Source organism: Argentina silus (assembly GCF_951799395.1).
Source record: "Argentina silus genome assembly, chromosome: 1".
Classification (NCBI taxonomy): domain Eukaryota; kingdom Metazoa; phylum Chordata; class Actinopteri; order Argentiniformes; family Argentinidae; genus Argentina; species Argentina silus.
Window position 1 is genome coordinate 24,031,568 of NC_139655.1, and position 26,455 is coordinate 24,058,022.

The following is a 26,455-nucleotide window of genomic DNA, read 5'->3' on the forward strand; positions in this document are numbered from 1 at the left end:
GTTCTGTCATACAATTGAAGTTAAGGAGTTAGATAGTTCAAGCCACCTTTATTCAAAAAACACTTTAAACTATTTGAATTAATGTTATGGACACACACCTATACCACACTATATTATGTGTTTTGTAATTTCTGACTGTAGGTTCAAGGCCCTCTATTCTATGTAGATAAAACTGTGGGAGACACTAACTGGAGTGCACTGCATTGGGGTCAGGAGATAGCAGAGTTTATCAGGCTAAAACGCATGTTCCCGGATGTAAGGTTAGGTCCCTACACAGCCTATGGTCTAGATTACCGGCATCACTCTTCTAATCTCTTTTCCACTGGCTTTACGTCTCACCTATCACATCTTGGATCTCTGTCAATTCTGTCCACATCAATACAAGAAGCCACATAGCACTGCTCTTAGTCTTCTTCAGTTCTCACTTATCTCATGTCCAATCTACTGTTTCAGCAGTCGATACATCCCATGGAGCAAGTGAGGCCTATGAACTTGCTTCTGATTTCATAGTCCTTCACCTGAGGAGGTTTTTGAAAGGATGTCAGCCCTGCTTTCAGTAATCACACTGGAGAGAGCATGCATTCCTACTACTTTCCAATAAATTGTTGGCTTCTACAGTATTTTGGTGATGAAGTTTGGTTTTTATTTGTTTTGATTGATTGTTGCTTCCATGTGTCAAAGCTTTTTTGTGTGTTTCATGCAACATTTTGCAATGGGCTACCATGGTGATTGGTCCATGTACACTGATCACATTTAATTTCTATAGTTTTCTCACTGTGTTTGCAACATAGTCTGGTGCAGACAGAGAAGTAGGGACATTTAGGAGAATGAGAAGTGTCTCATGATCGTCTTAATATGTCTGCGTCATTTACAGCCTTGTGGTCTGTGACCATTATACCAGAACTCTTCAAAGGTATTTTATTCTTTTCTTTTCATGTTCCGGCATCCCTAGCATTTTTTTGCTAGTTTTTCCGTGTGCATTTCGCTCCAGGACATGTGGAAGTGCATACTTAAGTCTGTCTGTCAGCTGTAGGGAAGAGCAGTACATTTTCCCAGAGAACGACACTGTCTTGTCTTGTTTCAGAGGAGAATGTTCCTACTTGTTCTCACATAGCATTGCTAGCAGTGTTAGCCCTGTTATTTGACCTCTCAGAAGTGTGTCAGAGGAGGCTACCACTGGTCAAACATTAGTGCTGAAAGGGACAACCGCATGGGTTTGTAAAAAGAGATAATCTATATGACCTGAATTTTCTGCACAATAGTTTTTAAAGTGACATTTGATACCATGCTTTGAAACAACCCTTCACCGTCAACAATCCAACCGTCAACAAAAAAAGAGAAAGCCCCCACTAACCCATTTAGTTTTGTTTTTTTCCCAATCCCTGCTTTCACCCAGAATGTAGCTACTGGGTGGAGGGGCAGTAGAGAGGGAAGAGGTATGCTGCACTGCAGCTCTCACTGACCCTGGAACATGGTTTCTCCCCCTCAGGGAGGAAGTCTGGGCCTTTCCTTCCTGCCGCCTCCAAGCGGCAAGCAGCCCTGCCTGCTATAGTGCCTTCGGAAAGTATTCAGACCCCTTCACTTTTTCCACATTTTGTTGTGTTATAGACTCAATTTAAAATAGATTATATTAAAATAATTTACCCCAGAATGACAAAGCCGAAAAAACGATTTTTGAAATTTCAGTAAATCTATGAAAATTGAAATATAGAAATACCTCGTACATAAGTATTCAGACCCTTTGCTAAGACACACTTAAAATTAGCTAAAATGCAAAAATGTCATCAACAAATCACTAAGTCTTAATGCAAGCATAATAGTTCTTGTAATTTTGGAATTAATATCTTTGTTTTTTTAGGGTCTCCTGATTTGCATAGAAATACATACAGTACTATGCACACCCATACAAATTTACTGAAATTTCTAAAAACTTGTTTTCGTTTTGCCATTCTGGGGTATTGTGTGTGTGTGTGTGTGGAATGATGGCAAATTCTTTTTATTTAATACTTTTTAAATTGAGTCTATAACACAACAGAATGTGGAAAAAGTGAAGGGGTTTAAATATTTCCCGAAGGCACTGTATGCAGTCCAACGCCCTGTGTGAATTCATTGAAAAGGCATTATTTGTTCCTCCTTGAAGTCATAATTTATCTACATGGATGCATCTTAAATGTCCTTCAGCTTGGCCCAAGTCCCGCCTTCATAACCTCATTTTGTGACCCCTCCCTTACTGGAGGAAACCAACCAAACATGTTAGTGGACTGCCACTCCCCACACTCTTCTAGAGCTGTAGGCTCTGGCTTTATGATCATTGCAGTTGGCTTTTGTTATCGTAACATGTTTTCTGGAAATAGGGTGGAAACAGAACCCTGAATATTCCTACTAGGCCAATAAAATGTTAGGTTTGTTGATATTATGTTTCTTATGTTCTTAAGATGTTTGAATGAATGAATACTATGCCCACTCAAGCCAAACATACAGCCATCTTACCCAAGACTCATCATGTCACACAGCTCATCATCAGGCATGTACATGAACCTATTGGACACAGAGGCTGAAACCACGCACTCTCTCCACTCTGGATACTGGATACTCAGCGCCAATGCATCCATCCTGAAGATAATCTCCAAATGTGTTGTTTGTCAAAGATTAAGTGGTAACGGAGGGGAACAATATATGGCAGATCTACCTAAGGATCGGCTGACACCGGAAGAACAACCTTTTACCAATGTGGGCATTGACTGCTTGGTCCATTTGAAATAAAGTGTGGCAGAGCAACAGTCAAAGGTATGGTGTCATCTTTACATGTTTGAACATCAGAGCCGTGCACATAGAAGCTGCACATTCTTTGGACACGGATTCATGTGTAAATGCTACACGACGGTTCACCGCTAGAAGAGTCAGTCAAGGTTCTACGCTCTGATAATGGGACCAAACTTGTCTGAGCTGAGCATGAGCTAAAGGAAGCTATTCAGAGCCTTGATGATGCACAAGTACAACACCCTTCTCAAAAAAGGCATCACCTGGATGTTTAACCCTCCCACAGGATCGCACCATAGAGGCATTTGGGAAAGGCAAATTAGAAATCTAATTTGGTTTATTACACATCACATTCAAGACCCTGGTGCTCACCTACCGGGTGGCAAAGGGAACAGCCCCTCCCTACTTGCAAGCAATGGTCAGCCCCCAAACCCCCCCAGCCCAATCATTCCACCTCGGCTGTCCGCCTGGCACCGCCGCCTCTACGTGGATGCAGCAGCCGCACTACTCGGTCATGGCTTTTTACTGTCCTGGCGCCCCGCTGGTGGAACAAGCTTCCCACTGCTGTCATGACTGCAGAGTCACTACCAATCTTCCGCCATAGATTGAAGACCCATCTCTTCAGGCTACATCTTAACGGTCCCTCCTAAAGACCTCTTCACCCCCACTATCCCCCCTATACTAACCCTAACCCTAACCCTAAAGACCTCTTCATCCCCATTTTATAAAATAAAATAAAATAAAAGCATCTAGCATTGTGACCCCCTATGGCCCCTGGTCGAAGCATTGATTACTTTATCTTATGATGACTGATGGATAGATGATTCACTTACTTAAACAACTGTATTTGTTGTAAGTCGCTTTGGATAAAGGCGTCTGCTAAATGCCATAAATGTAAAAAATTTAAATGAATACTGTACTGTGGATATGTTGGCTGAACCATTTCCACAACCCCCCTGTTTCTCCATGTTGTCATTACTCAGCACTGAGATATGAACTAAAACGCCTCAGGAGGTTCTGTGGGAACTTACCTCTGTCTCCTACTGTGGGAAAGCACACTCAACCCCCTTTTGCCGTGTTATTTACCCTTGAATTGAGCAAACAAATGTTTTCTTTCACAGAGGAATGTCCTTCAGATAAGTATTTTTTGCTGTCTTTTCACTCACAATATTAACCTCTAGTATTTCAAACCTTGTCATTGTTTCAAGTTGCTACTGAGCTGACAGTAATTCCTTAGATGGCATTTTGTGGATGGTAGAATGACTGCTTTCTAGAGAGAAAGTGAAAACAGACAGAGAGAGACACTCAGTAAACGTAATTTCAAACTAATCTGCACAAAGCCAAATCCCTAGAGCATCCCTTTTGACATTTTGAGTGAATTCAATTGTTTGTTTGGTTATGTGGAAATGAGATTTAGAGTGTGATGGCACATACGGACTGAACTTGTTTTGTGTGTGAAACAATTGTTACTTTCTAATTGGGACAGAGTAAGCTAGACTAAGGACACCTCTAGTTAAAAAAAACACATGCCTCTATCCACCCTAGAAGAAGACATCAGTTTTGATATAGGCCTACAACTGAGAGCTTTTTCTCTATCCGCCAGATCTAATATTCCTGTAAAAATATTAAATTGTGGTTTCTTCATAGCATATATGATGATTTTGTGAAGGGGAGCCCAGAGCCTATGCTGTCTGCATAGTCAATTTCTCACAAGAATGGTGGAACTGAAAAAAAAAGTTTGACAGAAGAGCATGAATTTAAGCTCAGGATTTCATATGTGTAATAAAATCACCTCTGCTTCGGACATTTTGACATCTCTGTGACAGCAATTCATCCTCAATTGTCATACTAAGCAATGATGTTCAGTGCAGCCACATGTTTTGCAGTATCGTCAGTTTAGAATAATAGTAATAATACATATGTTCATGTGAGCATTTTCACCTTCATAGGGGATTTCACTTTCACTTACATTTCAGCGGGAGTTCAAAACTGGGAGTACTGGATGAATAAGATATGCATAATACATTTATCTAGTATCAAAGTGCATTCTAAAAATACACATAAGAAGTGATATGTTTTTGCTCTAATTACTCCATCAATTCAAGAATTTTCTCATACTCATTCTCTCCAGGTTTAATCTGTATGCATAGTGTGCATAGCGTAAATGTTAAGCTGACAGTTATGTTTTTACAAATTGTGTATGTGTGTTGCCTCCAACAGATGGCCTTCTGCTCTGTCACCTCTCTCCAGAGAAATATCCCTTCATTCCTGGAAGCTGTTATCATACAACACATCTGTTACTTTGATTCTCTCTAAAAACTAGCCGCCAAAACACTGTAATCAGGCTTTAGTCACATTAATTGTTTCTGGCTGTTTGTACAAAGTTGATATTAGGCACAGCCAAATGATATGTTACACAACTTGTCCATGTCCAACTGCTTCCCTTGACATACTTGGCACGTAGACTAGTTTTGGTTATGCTGTCATGAGTTCAACAGCTTCCTGACATTGTAAGCTCTGAATTGCTGACTTTTTTTTGACGAGTCCCAACCAATTTCCAAACTGAAATTTCAGATTCAGTTTGTAACCTGTTCATTCAGCTAGATAGAAATAAAGAATGGCAGCAGCATCACCTCCTTTACAAGTACCTTTTGTTGTTTACCTTAGTACCTGAGTTTCGTTTGTCTGAAAATAACCTAGATTAGTTTCATATCGATTGATTGTGGTCAATATGCATATCAGTTCCTTCATTATATTTTGAGACATTGGTCGTGTTGTGTGCAACTGGTGGCCATACATACTAATTTTGCCCTCCATTGAGACTAAAACATTGCAGCAGTGTCATCTTCACAGCTACTTTCAGTACTGCAGTCAGGCTGCTGTGGTGTTCAACATGGAAGCTTCAAGCTATTAGATAGCTTGCTTGCTCTCTCTCTCTCACACACCCACACCCACACCCACCCACCCCCCCTCTCTCTCACCTCCCTCATGCCCCATACTGTAGCCTTTTTTTTTTTTTTTTTATATAATCAAAGCCTAGTGTCTACCCTCCAGGCAGTGCTCTTTGGACTTCGCTTTATGAGTGGGCTGTGTGGGGATAGAGCTGATATCAAACATGGTGGATGTGCCATGTTTTGAGCTTTCATGCCCTACTTTCTCTGTTTAGTCGTATTGTCAAATAGCTAATCAACACTTTTAGTGGGTGTGTTGTTTATATTTTATAGATGTAATCTGTATTGATTGGTGGTATTCAGTGTGTCGTGTAGGCCTAGATTATTGATGACCAGTTTATCTGACCATACTGAAATGGCCATGAAAGGGACACAGTAGCTGAGACTTTGAATTGATAACGGTGGCTACCATGCTAATGGTTTAATGTGCAATATTACCTCTCCCTCCCTCACTGTTGATTAAAAGTTGCCTTCAATTGTTGACAACATTTGTTTTGCTGCATCTTGCCTTGTACCTAAGACAAAAACTAAGACAATCAAGTTGAAAGACTGAAAGACAATCAAGTTGTACTAACTGTGCATCTCCCTCTGTCTCTCTCTCTAGGCCCAGGACAAAAGGAAAGCTCTGGAGGAGACCAAAGCCTACACCACCCAGTCTCTGGCCAGTGTGGCCTACCAGATCAATGCCTTAGCCAACAATGTGCTGCAGTTGCTGGACATCCAGGCCTCGCAGCTGCTCAGGATGGAGTCCTCCATCAACCACATCTCTCAGGTCAGAATACACACACCCTCACATTTATTGTTTTTCACACACACACACACCGGCCAAACATGAAAAGATTGGCTAACTGTGAGTGACTGTGTTTGTCTGAATGACTCTTTCTTTCTCCCTACTCTCACTCTTTCGAGTTCTTACACTCACTCAATATCACACACACTCTTTATGACTGTGAGTGTTGTCTCACCCTGTCTAACCCTGCTATTATAGAGCCTCTCACTGTTGCACTTTGCCTTACCATGCCAAACTGGCTTTTTCTGACATGAGCACGTGGAGCAGGTAAATCTAGCAGCTCATCCAATGAAGTCATTAAAGGCTCAGATCAAACAAAAGGCTAAGGACATGTGGCTGCTCACAGACCTGAGCTGGGAACTGTAAACCAACGTTCCAAATCCTGAGTAATAGTCATGAGTAGGAGTGTGGATATGATCCAAGCATTAGAACATACAGGTCAGAACCTTACAGTTTTGTGGTTGTTGTTGACAATTAGCTTTCCTTACTGTACATGGTAAGAAATGGTGACATTTAGGGCTGATAAATAGGATAGAGAGGAGATAGAGATCTCGATTTTTTTCTTCTGAGAAGTAGTTTTCCATGTAAGATTTCTGTTTTCCAAAATGGATTGTGGCAAAGGATGTCTGAAATGTCTTGAAGATGAACTGAAGGTCAAGTCTCAGAAGTCCTAATCCTCCCACCATAAACAAGTCTCAGAAATTGAGATCTTGATGGAGTATGAAAGAGATGCAAGTGGACCAAGGGAGAGGAAGAGCAGAATGAGAGACTGAGAGATAAAGTGGAAGATGGAGGTTGAGAGAGAAGCAGTCTGATACATAGGATGATAGAGCAGGAGTGGAGAGAAGAGAAAATGCAAGCGACTGGCTCTGTTTTTTAGTCAATACTCCACACCGATGGCACACAGTTGATACCTAGGTCACCACAACGCCACTGGCAGTCTGTCGCCATGACAACGCTCCCGGCCTTCCTCAGACAATCACAAACTGCCAGATTCAGAGATGAAGCGAGAGGGAAAAGGGAGAGAGAGAGAGGGGGAGAGAATGGTGTATATTCAGCAGAGAGAATCTCTCACTATACTGTAATAGTCTGACAGAGTTAATAAGCACAGATTGTCTCATTTAAATGGAAGAAAAAAAGAAACAAACTTACCAGTCATAACAAACCAGTGAACTATTGACACGCCTATGTTGTACAATGACGCGGGTTCTCTTGTCTTTGGTGGCCATGGCCTTTTCCTGTATCTTGTCAGTGGCAATGATAATTTCTGGACAGTTTTCAAGGGGGTCATGTTGGTTGAGCTGCTGGCTGTATGTGAAGAACTTGTCTCTACCCTTTTGTTTTTTGAAAAACAAACTTAAAACTCCACAAACTTAACCCTCTCTTGTTACAAACTAATCTCACTGGTTGTTGATATTGATACACAGTTCATGACTACTAGCATGATACCCAATCTCATGGGTAAAAGTGGAAATCTTTCTAATGGTGGTGGATAGATCACTGAGTGATTATGCAGTACCAGCCACGTTGTCTCTCTTTATCGCTCATATGTCAAGATCAATAGCTTTGAGTGGTTAGCTTATGATCATTTCTCTCTTTTCAGCAGTGTTGCATTAATAACTCTAAATGATAAGTCTACTCTACTAGCACCATGGCCATGTCCCTGTCCAGTAGCTATAGCTAGATGGATGAAAGCTCGGCCGTAATGAAGGGTGTATCTCTCTGTGTTAATAATTGAGAGGTATGGTTATGAGCCCTTTAGCGTCTAGGCTGTGGGTGTTTTATGAGTCTCTCTTGCCCTGTTCAGAGATGGATCATTATCAAATTGCCCTGATTTCACACTCCACTCACGGAGGGGAGATTAGCTCAAGCCTAGCCTAGCATAGTGAGTGGGAATTGAAGAGGAAAGGCTGCAGTGCATGGTACTCCGGTTGTTTTAAACATCACACATCACTGTTTCCCTTAATGACATCTCCCTAGAAATGGAGAGAGAGATTTCCTGCACTGTTCTTTCAATGATTCCCTCAGTCCTGTGCCCTCCTGCCGATCCCGTCCATATGCCAAGCTGTGGGTGGTGATCCAATTTTCCCATGTCACTGTGTGCTGGATGGGGCTGATGATGACTGATCCCCCGCAGTGTGGTGAGCCAAAGCCTGGCGTCAGGACCGTTTAAGACGGTTGGCCCATGGTTAGTATAGGGTGTGTCTGCTGCCGCTGAGTGGTATCTGTGTGGGTGCTTCCTCCTCTGGCGGGTGTCTGAGTCAGTATTCAGTTCCCGGAGAGCAATCACTAATGCAGCACATCCTGAGTTTGTTTATTAGTGCGTGTGTGCATGTGCAGCAATCAGCATTGCAATTCACTAGCTGGGTCTCCCTGCAGTATCCAAGGCTCATGAGAGAATAGTACTGCTACCTTGTGCTGTGTGTGAAGTGGCTGCTAAGAAGCTGTGAACAGGGAGCACTTTGTCTGGCCAGCGGAAGAGTGTGGGTGGTTGGGTGGGTGGGTGGGTGGGTGGGTGGGCGTGCGCGATTGTTGTCTTCCCCCATATTCACACACAGATTATGGCGCTTGTCATATGATTGAATGTAGGGGTGTGGTACATTATTCGTAACATACATTATTCCTACTATGTAAAAAAGAAATGTCTTCAATCTTTATACAAAATAATTATAGTCAGGGAGAACCATCCCTATTCTCTTGACTGATTTGGTGGATTCATTTGTAGAGGACAAAGTCTGATTATCCAGTTCTCTCATTACAAGACAACAGACTTATAAAATCATAAGTTGTGCACCCTCAAAAAAATAGCACCCACTGCTTGTGTTCAGGCCGATTCATGCTTCATCAACAACACAACCAGGGGTCGCGCACCTACTTGGTCTGTAGCTGTTATCAACCATTAATTATGTAATCGGTAATATGAAAGCCAACAGAAGTGTGGAATGACACCACTGCGCACAGGCTACGTAGAAGTATTAATTACAGAGTGTTGCGCAGTGCAAACCGTGTACTACTCGCACAAGTGACGCAGAAGCATACAGAGGCTTTTAGGCACAGCTTCTGTCTGTTGTCTGCACAGTTCTGTAAACTATATCAATATGAAGGCTTCCTATAGCTAAACCAGTCCTCCTGGCACTTCACACTCACCCCACTTTAAATCACTTATCCTTTCATTTTATTTGCACTGGTGCACAAATGCACTTGGGCATGCCAAAATGTTAATTGAACTCTGTGCTCTCCGTGAAGAACAACTCCACTGTGTGCAGTAAGCATCTAACACAAAGCTCTCATAAACAGTTCTCAATAACATCCGATGCAGAATGTTGGACTGTTGTGGGCCTACAACTGTTTTGAGTTGAGTGTAGCCTACACATAGCATGACCATGAGTGACCTTTTTTATTAAACCAACGTGTGTGTGTATGTGCGTGCGCGTGCGCATGTGTGTAGGTATGCTGTCTTTCTAACCTCTCTCGTACTGCTGTGTGCTGAGTAGGGATGGCTTTCTTCCAAACAGGAAATGAAGTTCCTCATAAGAGTGTGTGGAGGGGGTTGGTGTTTCCTGCTAATCCCAATGCTTGCTTGTGTGTGTTTGTGTCTCATACCTTTTAGAGCACTGTGGTCTCTTGTTCCTCATTGCAGTTGTATGTGGGTGAGGGTTGTGTGTGTATAGTAATGTCCGCATGTGTCTTTACCTCTTTTACTTTGGTGTGGGTGTGTGTGTCATCCCTCATCGTTACTAGCCTTCATATAAAGTTACGTTGGGGAGGTTGGTGTTTTCCAATGAGTCATCAGACATCTTCCCTGTTCTGTGGTCTCCTCCTTCCCTCTCTCTCTCTCTCAACGCGTCATCATCACCAAAGCATTCCTATCCACTTAACAACCTTCTGCAATTAAACCCAAAGTTTTCCTCTCTGTTTCCCATAGTCTGTGTACGTGTAGTCTGTCTTGGAGAGGATTGGATAGGGTAGTGACTATTGTTGTAGGACAGATTGATTTTATAGCTGTTCCATTGGTTTGAGCTGTGATGTCTGCTATTGATTGAGTGACAGAGTTACCGGGTGTCTGGAAAGACTGATTACATGAAAAACCTGTCAAAATTATGTTTCTCTTGCTTTCCAACTGTTGGAAATGTTTTTACATTCACACTGTTCCTTGTCAGCCCTTAGGGATGCCCTTCACCCCCATATAGAAACACATTCAGGGTGTGGGGAGTAAGTAGAGGATTTATTCACTCCAAATCCATTCTTCCAGAACATTTTCTCACTTACACAAGCTGTAACCATTGCTATCATACTTCAAGTGAAGATATCCAATCTCTACTGAAGAGAAGTAGTTTAAAGTACAATTTTTCGCCTCATCCAAGGTTGTATTAGCAACATGCCAAGGGTTAGATTGGCAGAATCACAGTGAGCGTTTTTGTACAGAAACCCTTTGCAAACAAACAGTTGACCTTGGCATGCTGTCCTGACTCTTTAATAAGCTGTTTTTCTCTGATGGGAAAACATATCTGCTTGAGTTTGAGTTTACGCACTCCGGATGAATAGTTGGCAGGTCTCATCCGCCCCTCCTCAGTTTCTGGCTATGTGATATTGGATGTGTTCTGGTGAGGGGGTGTTAAATTTATTGAGGGGATTCTGTTTTTCTGAGGCTCAGCATATGACTGCCAGAAACTGGTCCCTGGACCCTTGGACCACCATTCTGCCTCATACAACAGATGGAAGCTCTTACATGCCGGGTTAGTCTGAGAAACTGGCCCCTCACAGCATTCCTGGACAGCCATTTCGGCTCACTCTACAGATGAAGGCTTTCAGATGTGTTGGCTTACGCTGCCCTGATCAAACAGACGGAAGCCAGACACAGAGGTTTGTCTCAGTAGTCTGTCTTCACCTCGTTGGACTAGCCATTTGTCTCATTCCACAGAGATGTGCTGGGTTACACTGCCTTGAGAAACAGACAGAAGCCAGACTCTGTGAGAGTCAGAGCAGAGGTTCATCTTCAGATCAGGTTGTCAGCTGTGCAGAAAATGGGTTTAAGAGTTTTAGGCAGAGCAAGCTAGGAGGCTGTAGGTTAACATGTGTAAGACTTAAGCTAAGACACATCATCATACAGTGCAGGACAGAACAGAACAGGGATGTCAAACTCCTTTACTGGAATACAGTAAAACATGGAGAAAATAAAGATGTCTTCCAGAATCGTGTGTATGTGTGTGTGTATGTGTGTTCTCTCAGAGGAACACAGAAAGGCTGACTCTCTGCCAACTAGCTTAAACATCTGGGCATGGCTGGGTTTTCTCTCTCTCTGTCCAAATATAATCATGTGTGGTTTAGCCCTATTATTAACAATTGGCACATTTGTCTGGTTGATCTACCACAGAAGCACACACATACACATACATATGTGTCCTATGGATATCATCCATAGGACACGCAGCCAAAATGTGTGTGTGTGTGTGTCTGTCTAAGGACAGATGCCAAGCCACGTTTGCGCAAGGCTCTGAAATTCCGTTCCAAATTCCTTTGATTCGCTGCTCAGTGTGAGTGTGAGATTTATATCCCCATGTTGATGATGTGGAGCGCCCTCGTGTAAATATGTGATGCCTCTCTCTTCCCTCTGATTCCCCCCTGACTCCACTCTCTGAGGAATCGCCAGGCTTGTAAATCAACATGAGGAGAGAGACTGGGGTCACAAAGGTTCGCTGTGAAAAGGACCGTATCCTATGAGACTTAATTCCCCCAGCCAGGATCCATCATCATACAGAGACAGAGTGTGTGTATCTGGTTTTGTTCATTTCTGCCCACATCTAGCTTGTTGGGTTGGAATTAAGATCTTAGTAAGCCTAGTTCCAGCAAACTTCCTAAAACATGTTTTGCGCTCGTTCCTCACATAATTGAGAGAACTTACTCTAAGCCAAATCCTCATTGACCTAGTTGCTTGTTTCTGCTGACAACACAACAGTTGCCCATGGCAACCACAGAATTGGTAAAGACAGTGAGACCAGACATGCACAGCCCAAACGGAGGGGGTTACTTCCTCTTCATCAACAGAAACCCTTTGCCACTAAAGTCCAGAAATAGCCACTGACTTCAGCTGGTGTGTTTGTTAGATGGGGAATGAATGGGCTGGCAGCAGGACAAATGGTGACCAAGGTCCTCCAGTCATGGAAGATGGTGACTGTTCACTGGGTGTGAGAAGGGTGGGTGGAAAGAGAAGAGAATAGAGGGTGAGGGAAAAGATGGGAAGGGCTGAAAGATGTGAGCTGGACATTTGTTAAAGATTTTAATATGAATAGGAGCAGATGATAACAAAAGATAAAGGAAGAAAATGGCTGAGGGAGAGGAAAGGGAGAGAAAAAGAGGATGAGGGAAGAAGAAAAAGAGGGGAGTAAAGTACGAGAGATGGGGAGAAGCAGAGAAAAAGAGAGTAGAGGAGACACGTAATTCACAAAAGCCTGCTGACTGAGCAGCCTAGAGCGGGAGCCAATGCTGCCCAGTTTTCTGGGAAAAGAGGAGCAGACTCCAGTCATATGGTTGATAGAGAGCCCATGAATCGTCCTTACAATTTTGGTGAGGTCAATTCAGCACCCTAGACTGACTCCCAAAGTACAAATAAATAAATGGTCTTGAATTGCGCTCAGCTGAAGACTTGAAAGGTCAGGAGAAACTTTTCCTTGTAAAGCCAATTCATCACTGGTCAGCAAAAGCCATTTTATTCTGAGAACATGCTTGATTGAACTGACCTTGGCTAGTTTGACACTGGATGGGGAAAAGGTACCTATTCACCAACCATTTCAATTTGAACTGCAACAATGTATCATCCATGAGGAAAGGGCTTACAATTCGGTATGCAATTTTACAGAGCCCCCTGAAAGTCATGTTGACACAGGTCAGCAAAAACCATCTATTTTCTGAAGAAAAAAACACAACTCTACCTATAATACTTTTTCTTGTGGAACATTTGTGAGCAGTATTTCAACAAGGCTATTTTCTTCGCTCACAGGAAGGAGATTAACTCATCCTGTGTCGCCTTCTCACTTCCTCCCAATGCCAGCTGTACTGCTGTTTGTGTAATGCAGTGTACTCTGATAAGGAGTGTTGAGTGTGATCTGACACAACCAGACACTTTCTCAGTTTAGCAGCAATACATAAACATTTTTTTGTGTTTTGGGCAGTTTCTTTCACTTCCTCATAGTTTATGTCTTCAAGCTGAACTTTTAGCTTGCTAAAACGTAACTCCAAGTCCTTCGTATTCAGAAGTCGCTCAGAAGCCGACTTGAATATGGAGCACTAACATGGGAGTTAGAGTGTAGAAAGGTGGGTTCCAAGACAATTGTGTGCACTGCTCGCAATGCCACATTGGTCTATCTTCAGCTAGGCTAGAACCTTTCTACATGGAAATTGAGGAAAGTGATCTCAAATCATTTTGAGACCGATGACTTATGCACTCTTTCCATATCTCCATACTGAGCCAGGGGTACTTAACTCTACTCAGCTAGGGCCTCAGTCCTCACTGGAGAAATAGATTTAGAAGAGGTGTCCACCCAAAATAAATATACATATACTTGCAAGAGCTATGCAGTACAGGTAGATGACACTGCACAATGTATCATTAGAACGCTCACTTTGCTACTACTGCTAACATTGCCAAGCTCTAGTTAATTCTCTCCTCTTTCCAAGATGAGTGAGACTCAGCCCCCATGCTACTAAGCACTAACGAATAAGAGACACTGCTACACTACCTCCCAAGTCCAGATCCCTGTGGCATGAAAGGAATCCTCTGTTGGCTCTGGCCACTGCTCCCTCCCTTGAGGAAAAGACTTTAGTTTTACTGCCCTGGCCCTCGGCTGACATTGCTGTCTTTCATCTCTCAGAGGAAGAGCAGCTGCTCTGTGGCTCTTCTAGGCCCAGCGGGAGGGAGCCCACATCTAATGTAGGGGAGTCAGGGATGGGATGGGATAGGATTGGGATATGGTGGCGATACAACAGTGGTGATGAATGCAATAGACGCTGTGGAGGTGGTGACCGTGATGGTTGTGACCATGATGGTGTAGTCTTGGGATGACTGTGATGTCTTGTTGAAGACTTCCAAAACACCTCTCTTTTTATCCTTCCCTCAACCACTATCATTGCTGCCTGAACATGAATATGAATATGATCAAAGAGTAAGTCTTGAAAGAAATGTCTGTTCTCTCACCCTCTCCAGCTGATAACACAGAGCCTTTCATGGCTTCACATGCTGTCTCACAATTCACTTGTCATTAGCACTAGTTTGGACAAAACATTTGATATTTTCAATGTCTCTCTATTTCATAGTGGTTAGAAGACCTCAGGAAAAGTCTTAGTCACTAATAAATGATATCAAACAATAACAGACAAATCTCAGTAAACCATCAACACTCATGGACACACATGGTTTAGGAATTACCTGGTGCTTCCCTGCCGCTACAGGTCACATGTTGTTATGTTAGTGCTCTAGGCAGTGGCTTGGAGTGTAACTTTCAGGAGACATACTGTGTGCATGGTAGTCTGGAGAGGGTCAACCTGTGAGATTATCTGTGTGTGGGCCTGTGGGCTTCAGTTGGACCTGGCTGGCTGGTAGTGTTTACATACACATACCTCATATTACCTCCACAACTGTTCTCTCACACACATGCACACACACACACACCTTTTCACTAATAACAAATTATCCTTCTCACACTTTAATTCCCCATCCCTTCTCTCTTTCCCTCGCTCTCCATCTATACACGCACGCACGCACGCGCACACACACAGTTTGCTGTGCAAAGGCCTGTAGGTCCTTGGACTAAGCGGAGGATGTAATTTAAAGAGTAGTCAGGCATTTATCTAACACAAGCAATTCCAGTAGCAAAACACTAGTTTCTCTTCATGAAATTTTAATAATGTATCTCCTTTTGCCATTTAGGCTTCATTATTTTATAACCCCTCTCCCTCACAGTAAAGAGTTGGCTATAATGGTTATAAATTATTAAAGCCTTAATCTCAGGCAGGACACAGTAGATTCAGATTTCATTATACTGAGATTGCGATTTAAGTGCACTGTCTTCAATGAATGTACATTCTTAATACCTCTAGGTTTTTTAATAATATAGGATGCTCTAATTATTATATTGCTCTATTGACTTTCTAGACAGTCTTATTCATAATGCCTTGCTTAGCTTAAATGGTACATGCCATTAACTTAAATAGCCAGAGGCTCACTGATGTAACAGGAAGTGTAGCACCAGGATATTTTCCTTACCATGTGACCTGACAAGGAAAAATCCAGGGGCCTGGTTGTAGGCTATATAACACATCAGATTCCATAGCTTCAGTCGTAGGCTGTTTTACCTAAGTGGCTCACCGGAACTATGAAACAGTGATGATTTTCATTATCATGCCCTTTGTTAATTTATGATGGCATTAAACAACATGTCACAACCAATCCCGAGAGAAGCCGAAGACATTATGGTGTATACAAGAGGGTCATTATGCCTTTCGGCCTCTCTTGTGCACCATAATTGATTTTGCTGGTGTGTACCGGCTACCTAAAGGGATTAAGAGCTGGGCGATGAAAACTGCAGTGACGTGATTCAATTAAAGCAACATTTAGTTGCTATATGACAAGCTGATAACTCAATCATAATTCCCCTGGTCTGTCTCATAGCTCTTATATGGCACTTATCATTTCTTATGTTCCCCCTCCTCTGTCTTCTGTGCTGCAGACGGTGGACATCCATAAAGAGAAGGTGGCCAGGCGGGAGATTGGTATCCTCACGACCAATAAGAACACGTCGAGGACCCACAAGATCATCGCCCCGGCCAATATGGAGCGGCCGGTGAGGTACATCAGGAAGCCGGTCGACTACACCGTGCTGGATGATGTGGGCCATGGGGTCAAGGTGAGCTTGCATTTTTCTTTCCTTTTCTATCCTCTCCACTCTTGTACAGGTTCTCAAAGGGTCCTTATTTCCTGCTAATTTTGTCTGTGTCATTTGTATGCTAATCCTCAGATAGTCTCTGTGTGCTCTCTCTCCTTCCTCCTCCACTTTCTGTCCTTCTCTCTGTTACTATGCACCTTTTCTCGATTTTCTGTCTCCCTCCCTATTTCTGTATTGTATGTGGTTTATCTTCCACTCCTCTCTCCTCTCTCTCTCTTTGTTTGTCTACAGTAGTTCCCTTTCTCCCCCCTCTATCAGCCTGAGTATTTCCGGCTCTATTCCTCCTCTTATCTCATCTGTAGAATGTACCTAGCTGACCCTGCAGAAACATTATCAGAGTGGGCGGGGTTGCATTATTACATCATTTGATAGCTTTCTAAAAACTGTGCTATTATTAGAGCACAGTGAAAAGGGTGAGCAGAGATGAATTTATGAGACATCTTAAAAAGCACTTTATCTTGAGCCGCCCTCCTAATCGGTTTCTCATATTTCTCTCTGATATTGAGCTGGTCCCATCAAAAATCCTTTTATATTGTTAGGATTCAATGCACGTAGGACTTCTAAGAAGAACATTAGTCTTTTTGCAGAAATATAAATGTCTTTGGAGTTTCTTAAAAAGCATTTACCCATTTAACAAACCTCTCTGTATACAAACCAAAACTTTCTGTATGCTAACACTTTGTCGGGTTGACTTTAGAGGTCATGCAGGTCGTCATGAAAGCGGCTCTCATGACCTCAGAGGCCTTATTGCCGGAGCCATCTCCCCAACCCCAACTTCCCCCTGCGGCCTCATCAATCACCCAATCAATCGCTGCTGTCAGGCAGATTGGATGAGGTGTCCACCATTGTCGTTCTGTAAAAGCCATTATGTCACACTAAATTTACCAGACCACAAATTATGTACTTAGGACCCATATGTCAAAGTTGAGGGGTATGGGGGCTAATGCAAACTGAAAAGGCTTGCTCTTTATCATGGTTTTCTGTCAGGTTGATAATGCCCTTACAGATGAGTATTATCCTGAGAGATGACCAATAATGTTGTTGTGTATTATAATGTGTTAATACTTCCTATCATTTGAATGTCATACCATCTCATATTAAGTCATGATTGATTATGACAACAGATAAAAGATAAGTAAGTATAAGACAACAGTTTTTGACTACAAAGTCACACACACCACACATCAATGTGCAATGATTGGTGTTGGCTTTCAAACCCAATAGAGTGTCAGAACAGGCACTACTGCAGTCTCTCCTTTTGAAGCCCCAGCAATTGTTCTCTGTTAGTGCCCTGTTGTTGGCAGTAAGTGCAAAGTGGAGGTCTATGGCCACTCACAGTGGTTGATTTGACTGCTATAACTCTATTCGGCCATCAAAGCTCTCATTCTGTCTTCCATTACAAAAGCTTTATAAATTGTTTCTATAATTTGATGATTCAATTTTGTTGAAAATAACCCACTTATCCTTTTGTGTGTAATCCAGATCGATTTGTTACGTACATTTAATTGGTGTGAATGAGGGATTACACTAGATAGTGCTGTTAACACAGACACACACCCACACACACATATAGATTTAGAGGAATCATTCCTCATTCATCTTTATTAGGTACACCTTGCTAGTACTGGGTTGGACCCCCTTTTGTAGCCCATCTGCTTCAAGGTTTGACGTGTTGTGCGTTCAGACATGGTCTTCTGCATACCTTGGTTGTAACGAGTGGTTATTTGAGTTACTGTTGCCTTTTTATCATCCAACCAGTCTGGCCATCCTCCTCTGACCTCTGGCATCAACAAGGCATTTTCGCCCAGAGAACTGCCGCTCACTGGATATTGTCTCTTTTTTGGACCATTCTCTGTAAACCCTAGAGATGGTTGTGTGTGAAAATCACAGTAGATCAGCAGTTTCTGAAATACTCAGACCAGCCCGTCTGGCACCAACAACCACGCCATGTTCAAAGTCACTTAAATCACCTTTTTTCCCCATTCTGATGCTCGGTTTGAACTCCAGCAGGTCGCCTTGACCATGTCTACATACCTAAATGCATTGAGTTGCTGCCATGTGATTGGCTGATTAGATATTTGCGTTACCGAGCAGTTGAACAGGTGTACCTAATAAAGTGGCCGGTGAGTGTATATGTGTCACAGCCCAGAGGTAATCAATATTCAACATCAATTCATATACCTCTTATAATAACCAAAGAGGGAGCTGGTAACTGTTAGGGCCTTAGAATTGTTTTGTTTTACTTACTGACATCAATCACTTCCAAAATGGCAATTTAAATCATGCCTAGCGATCTGTAAAACTGCCTCTATGCATATGATACAATATGATAGATGGCCCTAAATTGAAATGTTTTTAATTAATGCATTGTTTAAACGTTACTTCAGACATTAAGTAAGTACACATTCTCTCTCTCTCTCTCTCTCTCTCTCTCTCGCGCGCACACACACACACAGTTAGTTAGTTACGTGTTCATGTTGGAGGATCCCTGTGGTATTTGCTTGACAGCATCAGCTGAAGAAGAGGAGAGTAGAGGGAGGGAAGCTTCAAGTCTTCTAATGAGATTCAGATTGTCCCCTGAACACGGTGAAATTCCATTGATCATTTAAGCCGCTATGGAAACTGAGTCATCTGACTCCAGGATTAGAACATCTTCTCACTCCGAAAGCGCATGGACGGCGTTGTTTTTCACCGTTATTGCAAAAGATGAGATTTATTTTCCCTAGTCAGATGACGCTTAATCTAGTCAGCGCTTTCAGGAATGCAGGGGAGATGTCAGATGTTGTTTTGAAGTTTCATCTGCCACTAATGTGTTTTTCGGGTTGTTGCTCTTCAATATGTCTTGTTAGAAGTACACGTTTAACTCCTGATGTTTTGAAGCTTGCGTTGTGCAGTTTTTGTGTGTAAAAATGAGGAAAGATGGTCTCAAAATGTTTTTTACCTTGTTAAAAAGGATTTAGAGTGCTAGCAAATGTGACTTCTGTTTCACATGAAGTCTCATGTGCAAGTATTTGCTTCCTGTGGCCTGAGATGAAGGTGACTTCCATAGCTGCATCTGATGACTCAGGCTTATTATTCCCAGGGTCTTAGCTCAGCACATCCTCTGATCCCTTTGCAGTCTGTACCTGGGTATTGGCATAGAGCTGCATTCTGCAATCATATTGTTCATGCCATCGATGAGGGTTAGAGGTACCACTGTACATCTCCACTGATCTGGAGCTGTCTGATACTGCTGTAGCAGTCTTATTTAGAAAATATTACTCCACCAACATTGTACTCATATTAATTCTCCCTTTTTTACTCAAACATAAAAAAAAAACTGTTTTCCTCATCCCCAGATTGAACATACTATTGTACCATGTGAACATACTACCACACAACCTCGTAGCTTCAGTAAATTTAAATGAGGTACCTTACATTGGCCTCCCCAAGAAACTCAAATTTTGTTCATGTTTTCTCATCTCCTCTTATCCCGTGATGCTGAGATGCTCTCTGCATGACCCACTAGGTACTCTGCATTATTGATGAGGCACTTGACTCTGTGCTTGTCGTACTGCACAACCAGCAGTCCCATGTTGCTGCTCCTCTCCTTGAGTCTCTCCCACATCAATTCCAGCTCAATCTAGCACAAGTAATGGTTTTCCTTACTAGTGCAAAGGTGAAATGAAGAACACTGTATGCAGCACAGATTTCATGTACAGTAGGAAGTCGATGTTGCTTCCATAGCAGGCATACAAAGTATTTCTTCCAATACACACAAGGGTTTTTTGAGTGGTACACAAACCATGTTTACCAACTATGACAGTTTAGCTGAGGTGTTGAAATACTTGCTTCTCTGCACAATGGCACCATCAGCAGATGAATAAGAATTCTTACTGGTCTAGGTGTGGGTGTGGGTGTGGTTTATTACAAATCGACAAGGAGCAGGAAAACAACCTGCACTTCAGTGTGGTGGAATGACGTCTAACCACTGGCTTGCCCAGGCCTTACAAAATGTTTACCTGGTATAAATAATGTGGGAAATTGTCTCTCTCCTGTACTTTGGGTTCTTAACCATTCAGACATGGGGTTTTTGACATGCCTTTTCTCTCCCTCTCTCTCCCTCTCTCTCTCTCTCTCTCTCTCTCTCTTTCACTTTATTCCTCCCACGCTTAGTGGCTAAAAGCCAAGGTAAGTCCTGTTTGTCACATGGCCCATCTTGCCATAGTCTATTATTGATAGGCTGCTTAAACCCCTTCACAGAACCTACCCCCGCCCCCAAACCTACCCATAATACAAGTAGTCAAGCAAGATCCTGCTGTAGCTTTCATGATTAGAGCCTTAGTAACCGATTCCTTGAATGTATTGACATTAGTAGTACATGTGTAATAGATGTCCATACATTTGTCCTTGATTTATCTTATCTGCTGCATGGGTTTCCCAGATAAATTGAGTACATGCCCTTTGATTCTCTTTGAATATGTATGACTCTTGTTAAAACAATAACCTCAGACATTCAAGAGTGATCTGTTAGCATAGCTTTAGTTATTGGGTTTGTTTATTTGTTTTGCATACTTTGTAGAACACAGCGGTGTGTATGAGACCTGTCACAATGTTTAGCCCGAGGTCTTTTTGGAATTACCCATTGTTATTTACCCAGCCAGCAGCCACCACCCTGTGACTTCAATGTCAGCAATTAGAAATTACAAAACAATTTGTTCTTTTGCAAACTGCAACAGAAAAAAGGGGCTTGGGACTTACTTTGTTACAACATTGGTAGAATGACCCATTAGCAAAATGTAGTGTGCTGTAACTTTTAATGACCGGTATCTGGGAAGCCTATGTCAGCTTTAGAACTTGTATCAGTTGTTTTTAGTAATCTTACTGTCTGTGTGCTTCAACCACATACGTTTCTCAAGTATTTGCTTGAATTCTTTGCAACAACAGCAGCATGGAAACAATCAGCCAATCAGAGGAGGAACACTATCAAGGACCAATCCACCAACACAGAAGCCGCCAAGCCCTCCCATGTCTGGGCGTGGCACTCTTGGGTAAGATGTCTTTACAAGCCATAGAAGGAAGATGTACTGTTTTATTTCAATAGGTGTCATCTTATGCTACCTCAAGCTAAACAATCCAATATAGGGTTTGGACGATATAGGATGTTATCGTGTATCTGTGATAATATCTGATTGACGATATTTCGACTGATTGATATGACTATTAATCGATATATGTAGAGTAGAATTCTAGACATTGTCCATTGCCAATCCAATAAATCAAACACATTTCATGAGACAAATATTTAGTTTCTCAAACTCAACTTCACGGAAAGTCTGTTTGGACGCAAAGTTGCCTTAGCAACAGCAGAGGTATATGAGGTATTCCTGAGCCTGTCCTTGGTTCAGTACATGTGAAATGTATTGTAGTCACATCCTGATCTCTGACACAGTTTGATATGGAGCAGCAGTCGACAACACTAGTCAAGACACTAATCCTTGGGGTTTAACTGTGATGTGCTCATTTTCAACTCTTAACGTACATTGCAAATCACTGCTGTGGATTATCCAGCTGTGTAGATGGATAGGAATTACAAATGCTGTAGTATTCCCTGACTGTCATGATTGCATGGGTGAGTTACATTAGTCTCACATTTAGATGCAGTGATTTTAAGGAGTTGCCTTTAATTCAATTCATGAATTGGTTAAACTTTCCATTACCTTATATTTATATATATATATATATATATATATATATATATATATATATATATATATATATATATATATATAGAAAGATATATATAAATATTATTATTATATATAATTTATTTATTTCATTTATTTGAATTTCAATTGGTTCACTCCTCAAATATTCCAACTCATTCATTACGATTAATTCTATTGTTATTCTCTCTGTCTCCTTATTCTGGTCTGTCTTTGGCTCTGGCAGACGCAACACACCCTATAAGACTCTGGAGCCTGTTAAACCACCCACAGTGCCCAATGACTACATGACCAGCCCTGCTAGGCTGGGCAGTCAGCACAGCCCTGGACGCACTGCATCCCTCAACCAGAGAACAAGAACCCACAGGTAACATACACATCAACACACACACACGCAGGACCACCCACACAAACACGTACACACCAACACACACAAATACTGTACATTCACACACATTTAGTATAGTACAGTTTCTGTGGACTCATTGCTCTGTGCTGCAGGACGTGTGTCCTCATGGCACCTCTAAACTGAACATTACTGAATGCCTCTCCCACAGCAGCTCTGTGCTAACATTAATATGAGAAAAGCAACACACCCAAACCATTTGTATCCGCCATGTCTCACAAACATTTCTAATCTCCTCACTTTAGCTTATCAGCTCACAGTGCTTTCACACCTCCCCCTTCCTTTACCACTGTAAATCCACATCCAACTGACAAGGCCTGGAAGGCTTCTGACTACGACTACTCATTTGGAAATTAATCTCTAAAAGCTTGTGATGTAAAGCGTGGTATTAAACCTGAAGTCGTCTATATGTGTTCCAAAAATCCCTGACTGCAGGAGAGTTATGAGTGATTGAAGCTGGCTCATTAGCTAAAAAGGCTATAATGCTGACTGTAATGGCAATAAATATTACATCACTTTTAATTTTTTCCTCCCTCTCTCTCTCTCTGGTTGGCACATACGCTCTCTCGTTCTCTCTTCGGTCTCCCTTACTTTCTCTTTCTTTTCATTAATTCACTCTTAACATTTGCACCCTCTCTTGCTTCTCTCTCCCCCTCTCTTCACACCATGAGAGAACAGAGAGCGCTAGCCAGATTTGCTGCCTGCAGATGAATAGATGAGGACCCAGGTGGTCCTGCATGCTACATTATGAATCAGGATTTGTTTTATTATTTATTGGTCAACAAAAAACATTTAATGCAGTTCAAATGCACAAATCTAGAAGTGCTGCACTGTTCAAGCTCTCAAATAGGGACTCACGCCGGAAAACTGAAGCCACGCCCCTCTACTGAGTTACAGAAATCGAGTTTCCCCATTGACCCTACTACAAATAGCTTACTGTTTCGACATTCACTGTTGTTATTTTTATGTTTCAATACAATTTTTCATGGGTTTGGGGTGTTTATTTATCAAAATAGTTAGCTGTCACCTGCATTATACTTAAAAGACAATTGTACTCCACTGGAAAACCCCATTGGTTTCTCAAAAGAGATGGCGAGACATAAAACAGAGAAAAGGAGAGTGGAGGAGAAAGAAGATCTAGAGGTGGAGGAGGTATATGTTCTCCACCCCTTTTCACCATCCTCACATAGTCATGGTACCACAACCACCCTCTCCCCATCCATCGCTCATTCAGTGCTATGGGTGGAACTGATTCCCTGCAACATGCTACTCTGTGAAGAGTATCCGCTGTTAGCCCCTAAAGAGCCCTTGGCTAGACTGGTAGAAATGAGAGATGGGAGGTGGGGGTTGGGAGTAGGGAGTACGGTGGATGGGGGTTGGGATCTAGGCCAGGCCTGGAGAGATGGAGAGGAAGGGATTTAGTTGCCCAGGCCATTGATCTGAGAGCCGCAGGGTCAACCCTAGGGCGAGGCAGGGCTTAGGCTGGATTTGACATACATATCACATTTCTATGATGCACCGAACACACACACGTTGACTGAAACATGCTCTGCTGTATGTTATTAATGCTTTGAGGCTGGCATCGAGTCGTGTTGTATGCCGTGTCTTGTTGTAGTTTGTTCATAAGAATGTCTGCAAAATGTATTGTGTATTTGAATGTGGAAAGCTTGATTAATGATGTGAATTTGCCCCAGATTGCTTATGAATGTAGCGGTGTGTATGGTGTACACAGTGCACTGTGTGAAATGTCTTTCATCAGAGCTAATGTGTCTTTTATAGAGTGTGAGGGGAACTGAATCGCGACTGAAGGTTGCGCTATAGAATTCTAAATGGGACATGGGCACACGTGACGTGGCTGTGTGCACAGATGAGAAAGTGATACCAATGGTATAGCCTCTGCTGCAGGTTGCCCTGAATAAAAATGAAATTGTCCTAAATCTCTCTCTCTCTCTCTCTCTCTCTCTCTCTCTCTCTCCCCCTCCCCCTTTTTTCTCTCTGTCTCTAAAGTGGTAGCAGTGGGGGTAGTGGCAGCAGGGAGAACAGCGGGAGCAGTAGTATTGGCATTCCCATCGCTGTGCCTACGCCCTCCATTCCCAACTCTGGACCAGGTGAGCTTGATGCAGTTGGTCATATGTCAATCCAATGTTCCCCCATGTGTGAAGAACAGAACTTGCACTATTGTAACCCCCCTCCCCCCCACCTCCACACACACACACACACACACACACACACACACACACACACACGTACGTGTACGTACACACACACACAAACGCACGCGAGGAAGAACACAATTGCGAATTAGTCTTTGGACCAAATAGGCCCAACTAAACCAAGTGCAAAATGGAGCTGTTGTGAGGAGGGTCAGAACAATGCTTTATGTTGACCAGACAGGGATTACACAGGTCCACAGCGGATTCTCTCACCCACTTGGTTTTCCTCTCAGTAAGTAGGCCATCCTGCATGAGAGCTGCTCAATGGTAAGGATGGTAAAAAGCATACACAAGAGGCTGCATATAGTTTATTTATATGGTATAGAATTAGCTCTATATTGACAAGATGCAGGAGCAGTGAACTACAGTGCTGTCTGGAAGCCTGGTCATCATGGTACCGCTAAACCATTAATGTATACCTACAGAGTGTGTGCACGCATGTGTGCCTTTTATGTTTTGACTTAGTTGTGTGTGACAGTTATGGGGTTTGTATGATAATCTATGTGTTTCCGGTTGACTGTTTTGTACAACAATGTGTATGTCTACCTCTGGTATCACTTTGATGTTCTGTACCATAACAAATTCAAATGCACTTTTTGTTATTTTCAAAGGTTTGTTGTTTAGTATGTAAAGTCTGTATGTCAACCAGTGTTTAACCATCAACCCCAAACAGTTACTAACTCCCGCCAATGTCCGGTCCTCCAGGGGCGCATCCTCCCCCACCCCCAATGGCAGGGGCTCCTCCTGCTCCTCCTCCCCCTCCCCCTATGTTTGGGGCCCCTCCTGCTCCTCCTCCCCCTCCCCCAATGATGGGGGCTCCTCCTGCTCCTCCTCCCCCTCCCCCAATGATGGGGGCCCCTCCTGCTCCTCCCCCACCCCCTATGGCAGGGGCTCCTCCTTCTCCACCTCCTCTACCAGGGCAAAGCCCACATGTGGCAGCCCCAGCAATAGGTGAGACCCCCCCCAACCACCAAGAACCTCCACCGCCCGCCATCTCTATCTCTGCACGTGGGCTCTCGTGGACAATCAGCAACCTCAGATCTGGCTTGCTCCTCACTGTGGGGGTACATGGAGTGTGTGTGTGTGTGTGTGTGTGTGTGTGCGTGCGAGTGTCTTGTGTACCTCCTCTGGCCTGGTGTTCCAATCATGGGTTCTAATCGTGGGTCACTCAGGTGCTTGGGATCATTACTTGTGGTGCTGGTGCTTTGGTACTGTTTCTCAATCGATCATTTAGTGCCTCGAAAAAGTCTCTAATATAATTTGCTGTTTTAAACCTCAGGCCCAGCAAGTATGCACATTACAATGCATAGAAATACATGATTCATTAAAATGTTGAATTTCAGCCCCAAGCTATATTTAATGAATTACCAGCCCTATTAACTCTCGGTTGATTTTACTGATTTCTAAATGACCACTCTGGGAGAGAGATTTACATTGCAAATGTACTTCAGACTAAAACAAAAGGAACCAATCTTCCTTTATTCCGTTCTAATTTCAAGTGTATTATCTTATATTAAATATTAATTCACTGTATGATTTAATATGGGTTAGAGACTTCTTCTGTTCTGGTACTAGCTAAGATTAGGCTATTATCTGCTTTGTGTGAATGTGAAATATTATTTTGGAATATGTCTATGGTTGATTAAACTCGCCTAAAAATCGCCTTATGCCTATCTACAGAAATCATACTGG

General features: G+C 42.6%; 1 protein-coding gene across 7 annotated transcripts in view; it reads left to right on the forward strand.

The window, feature by feature from the left end:
- abi1a (abl-interactor 1a) overlaps positions 1-26,455 on the forward strand; it is a 41,200-nt gene that overhangs the window by 6,608 nt on the left and 8,137 nt on the right. For 4 of the 7 annotated variants that reach the window (XM_083672668.1, XM_083672663.1, XM_083672666.1 and 1 more), the window contains exons 2-8: positions 6,316-6,483; positions 16,224-16,400; positions 20,595-20,609; positions 21,366-21,469; positions 22,371-22,511; positions 24,558-24,658; positions 25,469-25,714. In XM_083672668.1, coding sequence (XP_083528794.1) covers positions 6,316-6,483; positions 16,224-16,400; positions 20,595-20,609; positions 21,366-21,469; positions 22,371-22,511; positions 24,558-24,658; positions 25,469-25,714 — 952 coding nt within the window. The remainder of the gene's footprint in view (positions 1-6,315; positions 6,484-16,223; positions 16,401-20,594; positions 20,610-21,365; positions 21,470-22,370; positions 22,512-24,557; positions 24,659-25,468; positions 25,715-26,455) is intronic. The other 3 variants (XM_083672664.1, XM_083672662.1, XM_083672665.1) reach the window with 3 other exon arrangements.